The 23,412-nt window shown below is 39.3% G+C and overlaps 1 protein-coding gene and 1 long non-coding RNA gene across 3 annotated transcripts in view; one reads left to right on the top strand and one right to left on the bottom strand.

The window, feature by feature from the left end:
• The first annotated feature begins 718 nt into the window (after positions 1 to 718).
• LOC141569374 (uncharacterized) lies at positions 719 to 7,628 on the top strand. Its single transcript, XR_012492943.1, has 3 exons — positions 719 to 817; positions 943 to 1,072; positions 7,463 to 7,628. It is a non-coding gene; the product is annotated as an uncharacterized LOC141569374 (long non-coding RNA).
• The window catches only part of TMEM156 (transmembrane protein 156), a 29,442-nt gene continuing 9,010 nt past the window's right edge, over positions 2,981 to 23,412 (bottom strand). For both annotated transcript variants that reach the window (XM_074322378.1, XM_074322385.1), the window contains 5 exons: positions 22,648 to 22,914; positions 20,841 to 21,101; positions 16,872 to 16,991; positions 14,926 to 15,009; positions 2,981 to 5,132 (listed from right to left, as the gene is read on the bottom strand). In XM_074322378.1, coding sequence (XP_074178479.1) covers positions 5,086 to 5,132; positions 14,926 to 15,009; positions 16,872 to 16,991; positions 20,841 to 21,101; positions 22,648 to 22,914 — 779 coding nt within the window. In that variant the 3' untranslated portion in view covers positions 2,981 to 5,085. The remainder of the gene's footprint in view (positions 5,133 to 14,925; positions 15,010 to 16,871; positions 16,992 to 20,840; positions 21,102 to 22,647; positions 22,915 to 23,412) is intronic.

Genomic DNA, 23,412 nt, shown 5'->3' on the forward strand with positions numbered 1-23,412 from the left:
GTTTCCCTAGCGCATACCACTTCCTTTGCAAACATGAATTTCATGTAAGGAGAATGTAAACACTTCAAGATAGCCGGAAAGAAGCAGAGCTCCATATGAGGATACAAATAGATACCTGTCTTTACTGAATGCCGAATCTCTGAAAGGACTATCTCTGAAACAAATATTGATTTTAAACTACACAAAGCAAATTGTCAGTTTGGAATAAAAATGAAGATTTTAAAGTCACTATTCTCTTTTAAGCATTAGAGAGAGAGAGAGAGAGAGAGAGAGAGTTGGGGGGTGGGGGATTCAGAGGCTGTGGTTTATACTTAAAAGAGATTAAAATTAAAAGCAGACTGCACCACCGTGGGCAAAGAAGACCAGACCTTGTATTATTCCAAGTTCTGTCACTGACAAGCTCTGTGATGCAACCTTGGGTAAAACCCTCAACCTCTGGGGCTTCAGTTTCCTCTGCTGTATAACAAAAGAACTGAACTGGATGATTTATAAGGTTTCTTACAGCTCAGACATCCTATGACTTTATGAAATAAATTAGATGTTAGATGTATCCAGCAGGCAACAGAAACCAACTCTGGAAACTTAAGCAGGAAAAGGATCCTTTTGCAAAGATATTACTGGTAGCTCACAGAATCAAAGGGAGGGCTGGAGAACCAGGTTTAGAACCAAGGCAGATTGGTGGGGGTGGGGATGGGGGTGTATTTAGGGTGTCTAAATGCAGGAACCACTCAATTCAGCTGCTGGAATGAATAAGCCTCCGTAACATTTTCCTCCCTCATGTCACTGCACCCATGAGGAGAAATCTGCTGGGTGAAGGGTAAGGGCGGGACTTCTTGTAAAGGTTTCTTTACTCTTAAAAAGGACATTGTGGTATAAAGATGTGACGACTGTTGGTGCTGTGGCACCATCATTTCATACAATTGTGTCTTGAAACCATGACAGGGGAAGCCAGAAGACACAAGGCAATAAGCTGAAGATGGCAGAGAAGAAAGACAGGAAAGAAGCTGGATGATTGATGATGTGAGTTCTTGAATTAACCAACCCTGGAAGCACCACTCAGAATTTCTGTGAGGTAAAATAATAAACCTTCTTATCATGTAGGTTATTTTGACTGGGGCCTGCTGTTATTTCCAGATGAAAATGTCTTCACTAATAACCCATAAAGCGATAAACCCCTCGTAAGCAGCAATAGTATCTCCATATTTTCTTCTGGTAACAGCCTTAAACTCTCAGGGGGGAAAAAAGAAAGAAAAAATAACTTCCAGAAGATTTTATGATGTATTATGTTTTGCTAAAATATTCTGTTTTCTCCCTGCCTGTGAGTACACAGTTCATCATGTTGTCAAATCACAGAAGCTTCTACACCACTTTGTCTTTACTGAAGTACAGGACTCCCAGTTAACAGAGATGTTTTTTAAGTGTATTTTTGGTTGTCATACCTCTAGGGTAATCTGCTAACATACCTTATTTAGAATTTTAAAATGTAAGAACTTTCTTCCCCTCATCCTAGGATCACCACCCATCAGAATAGCACCAATAGTTGGAGATGGTTAAGAAAGATGTAGACAGAAAAGAAAAGTAAGATTAAAAAGAAGAGGGAAGTAAACAAAGTCAAATTAGGAGAAGAAGCTGTCAGAAAATGAGTCCAAGTCTTTATTCTACCATGTTTTACATGAAAGGAAAGAAATACAGTTGGGGGGGGCAGTGAGGGGGTGGGGAGACAGACAGAAATTATCTACTGACAAAGGGAAAAAGGCTGATGCAATTCAAACAATATTTGTCTTTTGTAAAACTTGATTTTATTAGATATCAAATAGGTACAAAAGTTAAAACATATGTAAGCTACATGCAATTATAAGAAAACAAACTGTCATATACCCACCACCATGTTTATAAAAGAACATTCCCATTGTGTTAGAAGTCACTGCTATGTAGATACTTAATCCCATCCCCTGAGAGGTAACCACTATGCTGAATTCACAACCAACATCTGTGATGAGTATTAACCAGGATGAGTATTGCAAGGGAGGGCCAGGTAGGGAGAAGTGAGTACTGGTCACTGGGGACTCAGAAGATAGAAAAGATGTGGTTCCCAGTCTCACTCACAGACTGGTGGGGAAACAGACACGAATACAAATAGTTGTTATATGAGGTCGGATGTGAAAAGTACTGTGGTAAGAGGTCTGCATCTTAGGGAAACACAGAAAAGAGACATTATTCCAACTGGGGTGAGCAGGGGAGGCTCCATGGACAAGGTAGCCACTCTGTCTTTGCATGGTGGAAAGAATTTCTACAGATGGAAGGAAGAGGCAAATGTAACAGTCAGAGAAGAGCCAGAGAGGAGCGAGACGGTCTGAAAAACGACTGCTCTACCAAGGACGACTAAGTATTGGAAGGGAGACAGTAGCACTTAAAGCTTGGGTGAAAGTTGAGTTTGAAGGGAATCTTGTGGAAAATGGAAATTCTTCTAGAAACCCAAACTAGCAGGTATAAGTTTGGGCAATATTGTTTCCCCCACACAGAAGTCCAGAAAGTTGTCATCTATGTCTCTTCCCTTCCCTTTTTCCTGCTCCATCCTCACTCCTACCGTTGCATCAAATCTTTTGCCGCTCCCTTAGATCCTTTCCTGTATCTGTCGCTCTAATTCCACTGTGTCCACTTGATGACTGAACAATTCTGGCAGCCTTCTGGCTTGGTGCCATGTTTCTTCTCTGGTCTCTCCAATCTCCACCTGAATTCATTTGCACAGAGAGCCAGGATCCTGCTACTCAGCAGGACGTAGAGGTCAAGGAGGTGAGCACAGGTTCTAGCTGGGGAGGGAAGCCTGCAGGGAAAGCCACAAATGCATGACTAGGCTATAAGTCATAAGGGAGGGGGTACAGGGTCCATCGAGGTCAGATTTGGAACCAGTTGAAAAGCAAGGTGTGCTAAAAAGCCAAAGTCAATGGTATAGATTGGAAGCCATGAATCACACAGAGCACCAAGGACCACAGATTCCTTTTTATTGGATCCAGTTGGGTGGGGAGGAGAGCAGAACTGCCAGGCTGAGGGAGACATGCAGGGCCAGCCACCGAGCAGCAGTTGCAGTCAGACTTTTCTTCAAGGGCATGGTTAACCCAACCTCCTTGCACTCCCGGAAAAGTGCACTGCCGGTGCTCTCAGCTGGAGCCCCTTTTCTCAGGCACCCCCTCCAAATGTCCTATTCCCTTTGCCAGGCTCTATCCCCCAGTGTGCGTGCTTATACAGGGTGTAGTAGCACAGCTTTGCAGCCCAATAGACCTACGACTGAATTCACATGTTGCACTGAGACCAAAAGCAAATTGGTGAGATTCTCTGGCTTCAGCTTCCTCAGGGATAATGACACGTTTCAAGGAGTCGTTGTGAGGAAGAAATGAAAGTATACATGGCATGTGCCTGATGTATAAGGGGCTCAGTAAATAGTTCTTATCCAACAGATACTTATTAAGAACTTACTGTGAGCCGAGCATTATGCCAGCTGCCAGAGATACTGTGATGAGCAGAACCAGTCTAGAGAGGGAGACAGAAATGAAAGAATAACCACAAAAATAATTGTAAATAACAGACATGAAAAGGGCTAGGAGACCTGACAAAGTATATACTTGGGAGATTTGACCTATTCTGAGAAATCAGGAAAAGCCAGGTTCGATGCTGCTCAAAAGCCACTTTCGTGAGAAGCCTCCCTTGATTCCCCCCAACTGGAAATGACTCTATTTTGGCCTGTGAATTCTCAGCAGGAAGCGTGGAGTCTGCAAATGACACACTCATCTTACCCTATTGTGTCTAGTATTACAACTGGTGGTATGCATGCCTTGTCTCTTCTACCAGATTGTAAACCTTTGTGGGCAGACAGCAGGCCATTTACATCTTTGAATGCTTCGCAGTATCTGTTAAACTCTTTTATTTTAACAAATAAGTTAGCTTCCAGAAATCTGACACAATTTAACAGAACTTGAAGTTTAATTTATGCCTTTTGTAAGCCAAGTTCCCATTGATTTCCATGTCATTTGTCTCAACATAATAGGGATGAGCAAGGAAACAATAATTTGGCTTCTCAGAAATTGTATAATAACCGTACCTCATGGGGTGTGATACCCTTAAACTCTTGAATATTCCAGACCCAAGCCTGACTCTCTCATTCATCAGGGACACAGATAAGAAAAAATGAGACTAGTGGAATTCCACTTGCCAAATCTTCAAACCTAAATTTTACAATTAGAATCTCAGTTTGTAATCTAGCAAAAAAAAAAAAAAAGTAACAGAAAATCTTCTGTGTTCTGAAATATTCATTTCTATTAAATTGCTTAAATTAAATCTGACCCTATAGTTAAACTCTGGAAATCAGCTCAGCTAAGCAATTTTATGCAAATAATGATACCGGGAGGTTAGATTCCACCTTAACTCTGGGAAGGTATTTTTATATTTTTCAATGTTAAGAGCCGCCCTCTTGTCCATATGTGCTTTTATTGTAATTAATAACTATAGTTATTACTGAAATCAACACATCTACAAAAATATGAAAGCTACAAGAATCAGAGGAAACATTTTGCTATTAGATTTAAGTATTCAAATTTCATTTACTATTTCACTTAAATTCATTTCATTTTAGTATCTTTGAATTTTTTAAAATGTCCTCAGTACCAAAATGAGGCAAGATTTATAAATCCAAACAAATGTATAAAGAAACAACCCAGGCCCTCTGAAGTAACTTGCCAAAAAGAAACAATCCATCTGTATAGGAAAATCTATCAAATCAGAATCTGCAATGTGGGCCAATGAGAAAAAAATGTTCATACTTGATCCTGTTTTTGATTCTTCAAGATCTTGGAACCATTGCAAGCTTTATAATGATGGATAAACAAGGAGAGCAAACATTCTCTTGTTATTTCCATGGGTTTCATCAGCTTATTTCCATGACTCATAATGGCTTCCTGAAAAAGCTCTCATTTCTTTGATCTCAAGCTAGTTTTCATCAGTCAGCATTCCTGCTATTTCCTTTTGTGCATTCTCAACTGGACTCATATATTTACCAGTTAAGCCATTCCCCAAATAAAATGATGAGTATTCTCAAACAGGGTTTGGTCCAAATTGTCCAAAGAATTCAGAAGGATATTCTGAAGATTTAAAAAAAAAAAAAGGCAAATATTAATCACACAAGTTTTGTTAAGTATTACCTGAAACGAGTTAGTGGAAAACAATTTCAAAACCATTTCTCAAAACTGGGTCTTATAAAAACACCAAAAAACTTCCTAAAGTCACTGAATAATGGCTTTTTCCTGTCCTACATTATGTGCTGGAGCCTCCATTATATCCGAGAAGGCAGTGTGGTTAGTGACAAGAAACTGCTCAGCCTTGGACTCAGGAAGCCTAGGGTCTCCCGTAAACCCTGCCAGGGCAGTATGTCCCGGTTACCCTCCACTTCTCTAAAATGAAAGTAAGTATTCAGCCAAGTTTCTTTACGGTACAACATTCTGTGATTCTAGTAGAGACATAGGAGTTGGGACTTAATCCTTTACTCTAAAAATACTTATTGAACATCTATCAAGTACTAGGCAACATATCCTCTGAATGAGGGGTCTTTCCATTATGTTCCCCAAGTCCCCTGTGAATACTTCTATCATGTTACTTGATACTGTATTGGAATTAGGGGTTCCCTAATCTGATTCCTCCACTGACTGCATGTTATTTTTGCCAATGTATAGCAGAATTCTTGGCATACAGAAGGTACTCAAAAAGCATTTGGTGAATGAACAAAGGGAGCTCTTCATGTGCAAGGCTGAGCATCCCAGAATGAGGACCAGAATGAGAAGTATCAAGCAAGTATCCAGTAATATCTCATTAAAACAATTTCATGATTACATTCTAGTCTACTTAGGAATTTGAGCCAGCAGCAGACCCTGATTGCACTAAGAGCCAAATACTGAAACGAGCCTCTCTCTAGTCCTAAACACAAACATATCATTGGCACTTAGTTTTCAGTTTGACATATTGAGCTACCTATGCTGTTGCCTTTCTAGATCTGCTCTCCACCTTTTTCCACTCTGCTTGGTGCCCTGGGAGACCAATCTATTGTGAACTGCCTCCATCCAGTTTCAGTGTCCTCCAGCTCTGGTTGTGTTTGGCCAATGGGAAGTATGTGCACATTGGGTAAAGGGAGAACAGCCAAGCTGGGATATTCATTCTCTCTCTTCAGGACAACCACTGGCTGTTGTGTCCCTTGACCAAAGGACACAGCTCCTGTCAGGCAGCCCTCCACGCATTTTCTGTCTGTGTGTGTTGTGTATGCAAGTGTCTGAGTCTGTCTCTCTGGGTTCCCTGCTCCTTTAGTCTTAATATCTCCCTCTTACCCCATATCTCAATTACTTCCCACCTCATCACATACTTCCTTCCTTTGGCAACCAATGTTATTACTTTTTTTATGTATTGATAGATGATGGAAGGATAAATTTATTTTTATGCATATGTATATGTTATTTTTGTCATTCTTTACACAATTAGTAGCATACTGTACACATATATACTTAAGGATATAGCTTAGCCATCTTTCCACATAAGCACTTCCTCATCCCTTTTTACAGCTTCCTGGTATTCCATAGTATCGATGTATCATCATGTCTTTAAATAGTCTCCTATTTAGATTGTCTAATCTTTTGACATTGCAAACCCACTAGTGTCTAATTTTTTGAGATTGTCAACCCATTAGCAATAAACATTGTACATATGTCATTTCTCTCCCATGTAAGTAAACCTACAGGACCAATTCCTAGAAATACAGTAGAATTGCTGGCTTAAAGGGCTTATACATTTGTAACTTTGTTAGTCTATTTACAGACATCCAAGTTGATTCTGATGTCCACTAAAGCTTCAGAATGAACCTAGCATGCAAAAAACTGCTCAGACAATTAGGTTAAAATATCAAAAGAACCTATTTATGAAATTAAATAGTTATCGAAGAAAATTAACAGAGCTGTTTTGGTTGGAAAGCCAAATTGCTCACCATTTGCTTATTCATTCTGTTTGCTGATATTTTATAGTATGGTATAACCATATCACCATCATTTATTGTAGAAAGCTATAATCTGTGAAAATGATGGCAATTCCAAAGTAACTCTCTAGTGAGACATTATTTTCTGCTTCTGTTAGTATCAAAAGTCATGGAACTTATATGCTAATAGCAAAACTTCTGCAAAATTGATAAAAAGGCAACCAGATAAGATGTCATTTTAACAAGGTGTCATTTTAACACCTTCTTCAGAAAAGTTAAAACAAGTGGAATTTTTTTGTTGTTGTTCTACACTGGGAAATAGAGTTTCTCTCAAATTATATCAATTCACCAGCACTAGTTAAGGTAGCAGAAGTAGTCAGAAATATTTTAAAACTTCACAGAACTCTTTTCATGAATTTGTCAAATCCCTGAACCCAACATTTCTTTGACATTTTTCAGGAACCTCAGAAGAGACTGAAAATTTAAAAAGAACCCCAGTTGGAGATTTGACCTGGCTGAATCTCGTGAACAAAATGGATTTCCAGCAGTAGAAACTTTGATTAAAAATAAAACTCCATGCCTTGTGTTCTCAAATAAAGCCCCTGTCACACTGCCCATGACAATGTCCAGGTTGTCCTCTGATAATTTCTTTCTTTCTTTCTTTTTTTAAGATTTCTATCACTTTTCCAAAGTGCTTTATATCTATGACATGTGGTATCTAACCTCAATTCATCCTTCCACTGTAATTTTTGATTCCCACAGAGTAACAGAAACTTGCAAGGTGTTTTCTTCATTTTTGTTACTGATGGTTTTCATGTCAAAAACAAGGCACATCTCCCACAGTGAAGGTACATCTAAAATTTCCTCATCCTTCCAGGCTCCCTTGGCTACTAAGGGAATTTGCACCATCAATTTTTTATACTCTCATCTCCAAAACTACTTGTTCAGCTAAATTTTACTTTGTTATTACATTGGAAAGCCAAAACAGCTACAAACAAAACAGAGTAGTAAACAGGGTTAGGTGTCCATACTACGAATATATGACCCTCCGTCATGCAAGTCTTCCGGCGGGGTCTCTGGTCCCGCTCCCCACATAACGCAGGCCATGGTGAGGCCAAAAAGGAACACCCACGGAGCCATAGGTAGGGGAGTCATACCACTTTATTCTCTCTGGCGGCACTATACTCTCACTGGAGGCTGGATACACACTGTCCGCAAACCGCCATCCACACTTGCCAGCCCAGCCGCCATCTTCTTGCTAGCCCCATTCTTTTTTCTCCTTCTCTTCCTCTCTCTAGCGTAGCCACAGCAGTTATATTGTGGCCAATGGCTCACTGGTTACAGCTGACGGCCAACTAGCCACAGCTGATGGCCATGCAATCACAGTTGGCCATTTACTACCTGAGCCAGCACCTGTCTATGTGAGGCCGAGAGCCTGGAAACTACTCTCTGGGGCTCCGCCCCCACACCTGCCTTGGAATTTGTGGCTAAGAAAAATAAGATTGACCTCTGAGAGTTAATATATAAAAAGCCATCATCAGAGCAGAAACATGCAAAATCATCTTCAGAAAAGATCCCCCCACCAAAGCTTGTTAAATGTTAAAAGTGCTGTGTTCATTGAGCCTATCAGGCCACCCCTGAAAGAAAGCCTTTCAAGCTGTGTTGGTAACAAAATCCTCTTTAAGACCTACCAAACAAGCCTTAGCTGTGTTTTGCCTTCCTACGTGGTCCTCTCCAAGGAGAGAGAACACATGTGTTTGCTGTTAGAAGTGTTTTGGTCCGTATTTCTCTCAATTTTATTACTCTTTGTGAATCAATAGATTGGCCTTCTAGTTTTATAAACCTGTTGGTGTGAGTTGGATTAAACAATGGATCATTGTTGGTGTGCTACCACTGTCGGAAGCGGAGCCCACAAGCCTGAAGGAAGCCACTGACCGGGTAAATTCAGCTGCGTGAGGCACCTGTGTGGCTTGGTGGGCGGTAGCAGCCAGGCAGCCTCTGCTGGCAGGGTCCTGGTCTAGCCCCACACGTTCTGTATAAAAGTTCGGCAGTGGGCAACAACACCTGAACTACCGAGATTATGTCCTTGTGACTTCCGCCAAGCTAGTTGCTGCCTTCAGGCTAAGAGGGGGAAAATAAAGGTAAGGGTAAAATGAGGTAATAAAGGTGTATTTTCATGTACTTTGAAGACTAGAAAGCACTACCAAATGCAAACCAGAATACTTTTACCAGCATATCTTTAAGCCCACTCCAGCGGTCTGCTAAGAATTTAGTAGGACCCACATATGTGCTCCGTGGGGAAGGGCTATGGATAGCTAACCTTGTTTCCTCGGAGCACCCTTCCTCTCCTTCATACTTTGGGAGACTGAGCCATGACTCTTTGTGGAGACAGTGGCAATAAATGTCTAAACTGTTATCCGCAAAGTACTTGGTTTTCTCATAAGAGCTCCTCCCAAAATGAAGAAATTCAAGTTAATCTTCACAGATTACTGTGGTCAAAACAGATGTGGAAATTTTCAGATGGTTTGGTGATTCTTATTCAGTTCTCTAATCTGGCTTCAAAAATACTTCCAGTCTTAACGATTTCTTCTTATTGCCGTAACAGTGCAGAACTTCAATATTGCTATACGTCATTCTAACCTTTTCATCACAAAAAAACACTGGCAGTTTTGTAGAACCCCAAGATAGCTAATGGAACCAATTAGCTATGGTAGCTTTTACAGCTAATAGAGCCAATTATGGCAGCTTAAAATAGATTTCCATTATTCAAGGTGCCAACTTCCTACTATGTTCAAAGCTCCATCTGTTATTATTAACAGTGATCCCAAAACTATTCTTCTGCTCCAAATCTGACCAATGTGAAAATCAAATGAGGACAGGAAAATAAATTACTGCAAAATTATCTAGAATTAACAGTTAAAGAGAAAAAAAGCTCCTTCAACAGACAGTTGCCAATATTTTGAGCTATTGACTCAATTTCCAGTTCATTCACACTGCAGATATCTTTACTATTCCTAGGAATGAAACTGATGAAGGGTTTAACCATTTTCTTTTCATTATTTTGGATAGGCATTATCAAGAGTTATGATTTAGGGGAAAAGGTATGTAAAAGGTCTTTGTAAAGTGCAGCATCCATTCGTTCAGCCTAGTCAATGCAGAGTTGTATTTAGTTGATAAATATTTATTGCGCACCCACTGAATGCCCGTATATGCACTATGCTATGAGCTCGAAATGTAATGATGAGTATTATCAGATAGTGTCCCTGATCTCAATGAACTACCTAGCTCATAGGAGAGACACCAATCAAATAACACAAAAATATCAAATAGCAACAGTAATAATTGTCACAGGAGATTTGTGGTGTTATGATGGCATGTAATAAGGGGAATTGACCTAATCTGGGAGGTCCAATATGACTTCCCCGAGGAGGTGTTAGTTAAGCCAAGACCAGAAGGCAGGGTTGTAGTTTAGTTACTAGGGTTGGAGTGTACTAGACAAGCCACGGTGGGAGGCCAGGAGGTTTGCAGGAGGAGGTGGCATGGGAGGCAGGGTGGTTCAGGCAGGAAGAGTCTGTGCAAAGATGGAAAAAATGTTTATCTGCATATGTTTTATCATCAGTTCTTCCAGACCTGGCATAAATAGCTGTCACATAAAGGCATTCAATGAATGAAGAGAATAAATCACCCTGTTCTGTCTACAGATTCTTCACACTTAACAATTTCTTCCTGCAAATAGAGTCACCCTCTGCCTTTTGATCTATTTGGTAACCAAGCAGATGGCTACAACCTTTACTGTTTTATGAACCAAATCCGTATTTTAAGAGTCATATACATTATAGTTAAGCAAGTAAATATTAAATTTTCATGTTATCTTACTTGGTTGCTAGACATCTGGCACTAGTAATTTATCTTCCGCAGGAAATTGAAACCTGCTTAGTCTTTATTATACTGGCCATAAACATGTTGCAAATTATAATTTTATATTGCCATTAGTTTTATTTTGGGGTAATACAAATTACTGGGCCATCCACTTTTGGCATGTAGTAATTTCCTTTCACCATCAAGTTCCGTTTTCTTTGTTTCATGGGTCCTACGAACTCACCCACATTAACTGCAAAAATCATTTCAGCCAATGTTTGTGGATGACTCACATTGTCTCACACAAGCTTCTACAACCTTATAAAGAAAATGTCTCTTCTCAGTTTCTAGTGTGAAATGTTAAAGAGCATGAAGAGTTTTGATCTGTAGCTTGAACCAGCAGAGGTAAGCTCCCCAATTCACCATTGCCATTGATGTGTTATTAGAAAGTACATTCATTGGACAGAACTAACTTTCAGCCCCAACTCTGCTAGGACCTGGCTGGGTGTCAGTTACTTAAATTCTCATATCTTCAGTTTTCTCATCAGGAAAAAAGTGAGGTTCTTGTGAAATGAAATCAAATGATGTATGTGAAAGTACTGTGCATATGGAAGGTACTTAATGAGTTTTTATAGTTTAATTAGTTTTCCCCCCTGAAGGCAACCTGGGGTAGAATCTCCTTAACTGTGATGTCAGCTCTGTGAAGGCAGGGCCTGTGCTCGAGTGTGTGCCACTGGATCACCAACGCTTAACACAAATGCCTGTGCGTAGTCGGTGTTCAGTAGATTTTTGGCTGAATATTTGAAGGTGAAGAATTTCGAGTTTTAAAAATGTAAGCATTTTTGCTGAACAGAGAGGGGAGAGATAAAATGACCTCTTTAATTGATTCATGCAGCGGAAATAAGTGGAAGCTCTAATCCCAGGAACCTGGTGTTGTAGATGTTTATTTATTGGCTGTTCATGATGTGGACATCTCAGGGGAACTCTCAAGTACTCAGGAAGACAGAAGGGCACATATTCCTGCTCCCTGCTTCCCGGCACCTGGAGTACTAACCTGTGGCCTACACTTAGTCAGACACTACTCCTTGGGATTTACAATCTTGGGCAGTGATGCCAAACTGCAAGGTGGTCTAAGGGTAGCTTTGGCAGCTCAGAGGGAGCATCCAGTGGTGGTCACACCAGCAAAGGCGTTCTCACCAAACCAATCCTATGGTGTGATTTTGGCTGTATTTTTGGCTGCCTGGCCTCCATTAACTCCTCTTTATTTTCCAAGTTCAAGTTCCCTAACCTTCCTGCTGCTTTTCTGGGTTCCCTATTTGCTTTCCAATAATTTTCCCTTCTGCCAAGTCAGCCACATTGGTTTCTATTGTTTGCATCCAATGATTCTCATCCTAGTCCACTGCTTCTGACCCTGGTCTTGGTCTCCTGATCTGGTCAACTCATTAAGCACTGTTTCTAGGGACACGTTTCAAAGTTACTTTTGCATAATTCTCAAAATCTTTTCTTCAAGATGGTCCGTGTATTTCATTATTCTTTATATCCTTAGCAATTCTATAAAGTGTGTTATATGTTCTTTGATGAAGTGGAATTACGTTCCTTCTGAACGCTCTTTGTCTCTTCGTTTGTTTCCCCTTTCCCAACCCCCAAGATTCATTTCTTGCTCATCTTTTCTTTTTACTCTATACTCATTTCTCCTTAGGGTTTGTGGGATTTAATCAGCTTTCACTGTACATGAACTACCTCTCAGATATTATGCCAGGGACAAGGATCCAGGCACAGGTGAATAAGACAGACTCATCACCTTGTGAAGATAATAGCTGAATGAATAAAATATGAAGTAGATTAATGCCAAGACGGGCAACGTAAGGCACTACACTTCTCAAAGCAAAAAAGAAAAAGAAAAAATTAGAGACATGTAAAAGCTTGAGATTTGAGGCTGTCCGGCATCTTTTTCTACAGCAATGAGAATCACTGATTCCATCAGTGTTTGCTGTGCCTCCAGAACGTGTCAGGCACTGTGGAGTGCCGGGGTCTTAGCAATCTCTCCTGACGTCTCTCTTGTCTTTCTGAGAGGGTGAGCTTATCTATATCTCTGTGTGTACATGTGTAACAACACTTGCTTTGTAATACATGAACAACTGGAGAGACACTCTAGAATGTACAGTCAAAGTCGACAGCAAGCTGCTCTGCTGAATGTAACTAGAGTCACTGCTCTCTTTGAACTACATGTTTTTTCCTGACTCGTGTTACTCCTTCTCCAGAGACCCGTGCTGGCACATTTTTTCCTTACAATCTCACTGCTGCCTATAATCCATCATCACAAAGAGAGGCCTTAAAAATGGCACTCGAGGGAGACATTATTTCCTTTCCATTTCTCTCTTAGAAATAGCAACTTACAATGGAAGGGGGGACAATTGAAGGAATATAAATAACAAGAAAGAATCTGCTTCTTTCGCCATTTAAGATGCTAAGCCTCAAAAGGACTCTTGTTTTTTTTAAAAAAGCCACCACCGCTTGGCCTGCTCTAAACAGTATTATATTCCTGGTAATAAAGCCAAGGGGTTTTTAGTGAGTGCTGTTAAAGGGGAAGGATGCCTATGGCAGGTTTCTCTGGTGAATGAAAGTCACAGGCTCATAAATACAACGTGTGAGCTTAGTCTTGTGGTTAGCTAGAACTTTAAATTTGTGATTCTCACAATTATATGAGTTAACAGGGGAACTATTGACATTTTCTCAGGCAAGGCTGCGGTGCTCAAAATTATGACTTGAAAAGAGAAAGCACTGGGATTCCCAAGGCAACCAAAAAACCCAGCAGAGCCAGGTTAAAACTTATTCCTGGTGTATGTGTGAATGTCAGGCATGTGTACTGGATAAGAGAGGCGGCCGGAGGAAACGCCATTTTCTCCCTTTAAAAATTAATTTTCCCATTTGAAACAACCCTGTGAATTTTATGTCGTTAAACAAAATTTCCATTTACTGCCCCAGATTTCCATCAACTTTCCCCACATTTAGCTGGTGTCCAATGACTATTTAGCTAATACTTATTATTAGCCGTGGGTTAATAATGTTACTGCTAATGCTGAGAATAGAAACTTTCTCTTAAAAAAAAAAGTGAGCTCTTTAGGTGCACCCAATCCAATTTTTCCTCAAGCTACAGAGTTGAGTACCTGCTAATTTAAATAGCGAAGAAAAGCCTGGGGAGCACAGTTCCCAGTGAAATTCCGTGCAAATCCCCACGTAGCTACAGATGCAGCTGCGGTAGGGGGCTCAAGTTTTGTTCAGTTTCCTTTTCATTTTTGAAAATGGTTTACACACCAGACATGAAGCTTCCTTATCTGACTTCTCACAAAGGACAAAGGAGCCTGCTCACTGGCGATGCATGAGGAGCCGTAGTAATATCACTCATAATTTTGTGCTTTTCAAAGACTCAAGGATATTTTTTCTCCCTGCTGAAGAAGAGGCCTCTGCCCATGTCATAGTCTCCCTCCCTTTCTTTTTCATATGACTTGACAGCTTGAATTCAGAAGGCGTCTTCACAATTAGAAGAAGGAGATAGAACCACAGCATCTGTGCTAACAGCCCCCTTGCTGCTCTAATTAGAATTCCCTTATTCCATTTCTATTTCTTGGGAGAGGACAGGGGACTTTTTAATTGGGGCTATTAGAAGTTCTCTTTACACAATGACACCCTTTGCTAAGTGAAGATTCCAGTAAAAGCCATACCCACTCTACAATTACTTCTTGCAATTCTGAGAAGAATGGTATCTTGTCTCATTTAAAAATAAATCTGAGGCTTATTCCTTATTGCTTTTTCTTCTCTGCCTACTCACATGAATTTCTTCTGGCCAATTAAGCAAACTTTCCATTACTTAAGGAGGTAGTTTTGATCGTTCCTGTCCCTGGATAATAAGACATTAAACTAGACATCATTTGCTCATAGCTCCTGTCTTCCAGATACAAGCCTAATGTAAATGAGCACAGAGATTGCAATCTTGAGTTTATATTGAAATGGTGAAGCTTTGGAATTTCCTAAGCTGTATTCTGTTGGCATGTTGCAGAGCTCACCTGCAGTAATTCGTGTATTCAATGTTTGAAGTTTCTCAGAATCACTTTCTCTTAAGAGAACAGATGAAGGTTTATATTTATAACCTATTCCAAAAAAAGAAATGAAATATTTAGATGATAAACAAGCATGTTCTTAATATATAGTTCCCATTTTGGTTTAAAGGATTACCAAGAAAAATAGGTCATTCAGAACAGGGCCTGACATTAAGAGTTTTTCCATATTATCCATTAATAAATGCAGGTTCTTTCCAAAACCAGTGGCTTCTCCACTGCCATAAATGCCGTTATGCCATCTCCTCTAATGAATAGCCCAGCTCTTATGTACAGAATATTATATCATTTATATTATGTTATATACATAGATATGATATACAGAATATTTAATGTATATTTAATATTTAATATTATTTAATGTCCTAAATGATGTTACATTTTTCATCATATGCTTAGATTTGTGAGGCAAGCCTTTGAAAACCTCTAGCCTCTCATTTGGGTAGATGTTCATAAGAACTTAATATCACTTCCCACTATTCATCTCTTTCTAGACACTTTTTCTATCTGGTTTCTATCTCTCTTTCCTAACATATAATTACATGGAAAAATGGATAAAAAAAACTCAGAACTAAGCACTGTTTGCAACTAACACTCATTTATTTAAAATAATATAATTTTCAAAACTAGAAAGAACCTGGGTCTTAATGCTGATGTTTTATTAGCTGTATAAGTTTGGACAAAATACTTAACCTCTCTGAAGCTCAGGAGGTTTTTTCATCTATAAAATAAATAGCACATACCCTGTTTATATACTTTGAGAATCTAGTAAAAATCTTGTGAAAATGGTTATTCTAAAAATATACAATATTATGATTATTAACCAGTGAATTAGGCGTCTTATAAACTAAGGTATCAATAACAATACTTGATATGAAACTGCTCTCAGAAGTATCTGTAACAAATACTTGGTCAAAAAAATTAATGGCGCTTTCACTCAAACCCAGAGGCCACCATTTGTTTTGCCTGCTGAAATGACTCATAGGCCTTGCCTGGTAAAGAACATAAGAGCCTTGGGAAATAATGCAAACAGCACAACACTACTCTCCTATATTGAGAATTACTATGCACTAGACACTGTGTTAAATTTCTTAGGTAATCTCTCTAGTTCAATCCTTCCTCAACCCTCTGTGGTAATGGTGATTAGCCTTGTTTTATCAGAGGGAAAAGAGACACTCATACAGTAAGCAGCATTTTCAAAAATCACGTAACTAGTAACTGGTAGTACTAGGATTCTAACATAATTCCACCTGTCTCCAAAGCCTATTCTCATAATGACACATTCTCTTGTCTTTAAGAGAGCAACTGCTTTCCATCAGGCCTGATATCCAGCTAGTATATGCATGGGAACACACCAGTAGGGCCACACCACTAATTGACAGTCAGTGACCATCCTGACAACTGGGTGTTGTCTTAGTTATTAAATATTTTTAATATCATCCCTACTGTCCTGATTTCCAATGACGCATTTTAGCTCAGCCTAGCCAAAATCTACTGACACACTCACACTTATTAAAGATTGGCTCCCACTCACACTCATTACCTAGAGCCAGTCTGCTCCAAATCTCCAACTCTAAAGTTCTCTATCACCGCTCCCTATTCTTCTCTTCTCTTCTGCCCTCACTTCCACGGAAAGTCTCTGCTCAGCCTCCAGTCCATCAACTCCTTTTGATGCACCCGCCCTTTCTTTCCCTCCTATTCACTTATCTGGATGGGAGAAGGACGTGTGAAAGTCCTGGAACACTGGCACTGGGCCTTACTTATGCTTATACTCCTAGAATTGCCAGTTGCACACAGTAGGTGCTTAGTAAATGGTAAATTGAACTGAAAAAAAGGAATTGAATCTGTAGCTAAATGGAGTATCCCAAATGATGTATTTATTTCTCAATACTTACTCTGCCACCTCCGCACTCGCCTATGGTCTTCAAGTATTTTGTGGATAATAAGGATGAGCAAAAATATGAAAACTAGCATTACTAAAATATACCAAGTGATCCTCATGGAACAAGAGAAATCTGAAAAGAATAAAAATACAATTAAATGATTCAACAGATAAGAGGCTGTGTGGTGGTATATCTGGGTTCTAGTACATATTCTGCCCTTAACTCGAAAGCTGAATATATATATACATATACATATATATATATATATATATATATATATATATATATATATATATATATATATATATATGTATATATATATACGTATATATATACACATATATATGTATGTATATATACACACATATATATACATATATATGCAAATTCAGCAACATTTCAAGGGAAAAATAATTTCTTACATATTTTATTAGATTTTTTTAACTTAATCTTTTTACTGAACTCTAATGTAACATTGAAAAATGTTATTTTAAATGGCTAGGAACAATTTGAGCTGAGGAGGACGACAACCTCTAGGAAAGAACACATGAACGGGCCCGAAACCTCCTTGGTGGGAGAAGTTGAGACCCCTCTCTAGGCCCCACTACCACACAACCTACATGAGAGAAGTTTCAACAAAACCAAGGCAAAATGCCCTGTATTAAGGAAAATTGAAGTTGTGGTGGGGAACGGGTTGAAGGAAAAACAGCAAGATGGAGAGAGGGTTAGGTAGACTGGGAGGAGCACACAGAACTCCGAGGAAGGTGGGGTCACAACCACTTCCCTATGCTGTGGTTATCCAAGAAACTGAGCAATCTAATTTCAGGAAATGTCTCATTTTAATTTTAAGTTATTTGCTCTTTTGTCCTGTGCTGTAATTCCATTTGGCAGCCTTGTTTTTTTTGGCACTTGGGGGAAGTTCAAGAAAGCAGGGCAGGGCCAATTGCAGAACAAAATTCAGCAAGAAGAGCACCTCAGCCAGCAGAGGGGGCAGAAAGGTGGGGGATGATTCTAGAGAGAATGGTGACAAATGGGAGTGTAAACCTCCAAAATCTTGGAAGAGAGAGGAATTTCCATAATCTAGGGGAAAGGGATGGCACAAGGCATTTCCTGTGGGGTACTGAAGTAACAGAAGCTAAATACATTTTAACATCACTGTTACAGGGTCACTTGCTCTCCTGATGTATTAAATGAGGGTATTAAAGAAGGAACCTTGACCAAGTGGTTTCCAGAGATCCATTTAGTTCCCAAATTCTAAGGTTAATTTCACTTAGGTTATGTTGATGTTAGTTTCCCGATCATTACTATCACTAGATTAAAACCACACAATAGCAGAGTACCAGAATCAGAGCCAGAATCATTTGTAATGAATAATTTTGGCCCTGGGCCAAGCAGCCAAAATGATAACCTCAAATCAACGATGATGCAGTGAGTATGAGGAGGCTGGGGAAGAAAAGGAAAGACAAAGAGAAAGGGCTGGACTGAGGCATATAAGAGTCCAGAGGAACAACCATACCCCCTTTCTTCAGGGGCTTTCATGGCAATGATCAGATCAAGTGTGTACATTAATTAAACATAGAGTTACCCTAGCCTAAATTTATAAGGATATGGGTAAAAACTTGTTCATTCAAACAATAGTGAGCCAACATGGGAAGGGTTGTCACCATCCAGCAAGAACTTAGCATGGTCTTCTTTGGTCCCATAAAGACACACTGGACAGCTGACCCAGGAATCAATGACTTAAATGAGGGCTACCTCATCATGTCCAAGAACAATTGTCTACTGACTTTTTAAGCCACCTTCCATACCCTTTCCTTGCACACAAACCACAGCTAGCACTTATGCAACTTAGCAAGATACATAACTTGTTCATACCCCTAGATGACTGCCCCTGTGGCTCATGATCTGGGTATTTCTTTCACAGGACTTCCCGCCATGGGCAGTTGTACATGAAATAGGCAGTCAACATTTATTTAGAGAAGAGGCTAAGTGGAAAAAAGGTAAAAGTTGGCTGGGATGTAAGCATGCAGCTTCCCCAATATCATTCCATGCTATACAGCTGCCAGATTTGCATTTCTCACTCAGCAAAATAAAAGCATGCAGTTAATTGAAATAAAATAGTTGCAGAGCCAGCAAGAGCCAAGGCAGGCCCAATGACCAAGGTGTCACTGGGCACTGATTGATCAAGCTGTAAGACAAGAACCGTGCTTTCAACAAATTTATATTGTAATATCCGAATGTGCACAGTTGGGGCCAGGCCAACCAGTACAACCACCAAAGCACCAGGGCAAATACAGAAGAGTGTGTTTCCCCACATCCCATGCTGCCCACCTACATCCCTGCAGCCATCTTGGAGAGGGACAAGAGGAAACAGACATGAATCTGAAAAAAGAGACAGTTTACATTATTGTTTCAGAGTAAGTTTACCAGATTGGACTACATTTAGTTTCACCCCCTGGCAGGTAGGGCTTTCAAAGAAGATCAAATTAGTCTTTGCACAGCAGACTAAAATATGATTAATTTTTGAATCTTCTACGCATGGCAAAATGGATATAGATTTTCCAGAATACAAGGCTACATATTGGTGGGCCACTGTCATCTTTCTGAATTATGGACCCCCAAAAATTAACTGTCATTTCACTCTCACTGGAATTTATGGATTTTTCCATTAACACAAAAATTAATCCTTTTATAATCATAATAATGGAAATGCTTAGTTTTCCTTTATGTGTTAGAAAATATAAAAAGTAGTTAAATGGGTACATAAATATACATTGAAATAAATGTTTTAGTATCTGTAATCCACACCTCTCTATCTTTCAGAATTCATCATAATTGCCTTCCCTATGCAGCCTTTCCAAAACCTACCTTCCAACCTCACTCCTGTACCAGAGGAACTTGACCCCTCTATTCAGACTGTCTCATATCCTCTCCCATGACCCACATACACACACACACCTTGAAACACCCCCTCATTGCAGAGGCTGTAGGGCCCTGGGCAAACTAACTCACAGAAGAAATTTCTTTGAAGTCATATAACTTTAAAATACATACATATTATGTATTTGTGTTTGCTTTAAAATAAACCTAATATTTTTAAATAGTTCCCTCAAAAATAATTAAAGTTTGAAAAGCATTCAAAAGCCATCTGAAAGGCTCCTGTATGTCTGGAATATCAAAGAACACAGCAAATTACTCTACTATAGCACCTGTCACACTGAAAGCACTTACTTGATTGTTTTACATTTGTCTAGCTCTGTGTCCCCAATGCCTGGCACACTGGTAGGCATACAGCAGGCACTCATTAAATGGTTATCTCATACAATGGTCTTCAAGAGTAGGATTTATGGGTGAAGTGAGGACACATAGCTTAGTAGAAAGGATCGACTATGGTAATTCAGAAGAGGGTGACTAGGAAGTTAATTGGCCTTAAACAGAATTAAGATAGATGTAAGTTTTGTCTTTCTGGCTCCTGCGTTTCCCCAGGATCATCCAATGACCCAAAGTACCTAATCTATTATCTTGCCTATCTTCGTGGTTTTACAACAAAAATCCCATTTAATCCAGGCCTGGTTCTTATATCTAAGAGAGGACATGTTAAATCAATTCAAAGTAAGGTTTTAATAACATACCACTCTGTACATGAATATTTACCATTTTAAAATAAATCTCATCCTTTCATACCTAAGTGTAAGAGTATTACTTCAAGCACAGCTAATAGGCATGTCCGAAAGTTATTCTGGGGCAGAAGGTCTTCTAGTGCCCCTCAAATCACAACCCATAGATGCCTCTTCTGCCTCTAGGTACAGCTGGGCCCCATGAAACGCACATTTTGAAAGAAAAATAAACAGATAGATGTGCTAACATTTGCAGTCATATTATTCCATCAGTAAAATTCTTCAACTATTTGACTTTCAGTGAAGTTAATGCGGTCACCCTTATTTAATTTCTCTTTTCCCTCTAGTTTCCTTAAAAACTTACATTTTACATCCATTTCTAGGTGCAAAGAAATGTGTATACAATTATTCGTGTAGTTCGTACTTCTACAAGTATGGTTTATAGACTTTTCTTTGATTGGATCTTCCTCCATGTTTGCTGACCTTCTAGTGCGGGTTTTTAGATTGCAGGTAACATTATATTCTTCCAAGTGGTCAGCTGTAGGATCTACAGTGAAGTTAAAATGTTGACAAGGAGAACGAAAATCATTTGTCTTGGCTTCCATTGATCCGCTCATGATAAGAACTAGAAAGAGATTATGAAGATGTTATTTGCAAAATAGTGATACATAGTAAGAAACATGTACAATTCAAAACTAAAGTTCCCCCTTCCTATACAAAAAAGTAGTAACACGAAGTTACCTGCACTAAAAATAATGATTGAAGGGCTTACATTTGTAAGATTGTGAAAACCAGGTGACAGCAGGGTTGTAATAGACTCAGAGCATCTCTAAGAAAACACAGAGATTTCCCTGATGACTTGTGGAACAGATCTTATTTTCCAAAATTGTCACAATAATATTTCTCATCCCACATTACACTAGGTTGCTAAGGCTGCCATCACAAAGTACCGTAAACTGGGTGAATTAAGCAACAGAAATGTCTTACAGTTCTAGAGGCTAGACTTTTGAGATTAAGGTATTAGTGTGATTGCTTCCTTCTGAGGGTAAGCTCTGTTCCAGGCCTCTCCCTTGGGGTCTGCAGGTTTGCTGGCAATCTCTGACCTTCCTTGGCTTGTAGAAGCATCACCCTGACCTCTGCCTCCATCTTCACATGGTGTTCTCCCTGTGTGCATGTCTGTGTCCAAGTTTCCCCTTTCCATGAGGACACCAGTCATATGGGAAAACAGCCCACCCTAATGACCTCATTTTAACTAATTATATCTGCAATAATTATTTCCAAGTAATGTCACATCTGATACTGGATGTTAGGACTTCAATATAATTTAACCCATAACACACACGTTAACCTGAAATGTTGCCATTACACCGTAAATAGGTAGAGTCTAATACCTTTCCCTTTAAATCTGGGTGGGAGTGTTTGTGACTTGCTTGTAACCAATAAATGCAGAGGAAGTGACATTGCATGGTGAGGCCAGAAAAGGTGAAGCAATTTCCACCTTGTTCTTTGGGACATAATGTGGGAGCCTTGCTCCATTATGCAACAGTTCAACAACTTAAGGCCATCATGCTGTGGAAGCCCAAACTAGCCCAAGTGGAAAGACCACATAGAAAAGTTCTGAGAAAAACTGAAGAGAGAGAAATGCCCACCTGCCTTTAGCTGCTCCAACCCGCCTCTGCTTGAGCCCCAGTCACTGTCTAACTCCAACAATCTGGAACACTCCAAGCTAGAAATGCTTAGTTAGGCCCATTCTAAATCCCTGACCCACCAAAAAAACAAACAAGCAAACAAAAAAACAGAAGTAATAAAATGACTGCTGTTTTTTTTAAGCCACTGAGTTTTGGAGTGATTTGTTACACAGCCATAACGACTGGGATAACTTGTCAATGCACTGTGTTTACATTGTGTTAAATAATCCTTTAACTCAAACGTATGTGAATTACAGTGGCATTTTGATGGATTTGAAGAATAGATGTTTTGCTTTTGATAACTCAAAGCAAACCAGTGACGAGTAATATCCCAAAGGCTTGCAAGTCACTCATCAAAAACTACCCCACTGAGTGCTCCAATGCCACTAAACTGAACTTTGGAACATATTTTTAAATACTTTTTAACAGAATAAGGTCATTTGTCCTTAATACATTTTATTCTCACTTTCCCTTTGCATTTACCTTCTGAGGTTCGTTCCTGAGAAATCAAATCCACATTTCCTTTGGACTCACAAACCAAACATAAGGAACACATTTTAAATTCACTTATGATGTCTTGGCAAATCCTGGTGAAGTTTTGAAAGTTGGAGTGATTTAAAAAGATTCCCATTATAGTCTGAGTTTCCCTTACTGGTTGCAGAAAAGTCACGAAAGAAAAATTTGAGGAGAGTGAATAGGTGAGATTAGGTTGTAAATGCACTTCCAGACATGATAGCTCCAGCATGTGTCCTACGAAGGAAAAACAACAAAACAAAACTTGCATTACTAGGAAATTTTGAGGTTTGGGCACTCAAATAAATATACAATAAGCTTCCAGTTTTTCTTAGGCAGATTCTTTGGATTCTTTGTCATTCCAGCTTATCAGTGACACGACTTTGTTTTCCATGAATTAACAATATCTACTCCATTTAAATATTTCTTTTAAAAATTTGACAACATTCTCTATTAATTTTCAGGGAACAGAAGTCCTTATAGAGAAGTGCTTGAAAACTCTAGTGTTTTAAACATTCTCTCTTCTGGGAAGGTTTTAATGGACAAACCTTAGGTTCCTCTGAATTCATCTGTTCTAAAATAGAGATTCAAGTCAATTCCATGGAGTTGAATAAGGAAAGGAAAACTTGAACAGTATCTGTATGAGTTTCCAAAGGCTGCTGTAACAATTTACTACAACCTTGGTGGCTTAAAACAAGAAATTCATTTTTTTAAAGTTCTGGAGGCCAGAAATTC

This window comes from Rhinolophus sinicus, linkage group LG02, assembly GCF_036562045.2.
Source record: "Rhinolophus sinicus isolate RSC01 linkage group LG02, ASM3656204v1, whole genome shotgun sequence".
Classification (NCBI taxonomy): domain Eukaryota; kingdom Metazoa; phylum Chordata; class Mammalia; order Chiroptera; family Rhinolophidae; genus Rhinolophus; species Rhinolophus sinicus.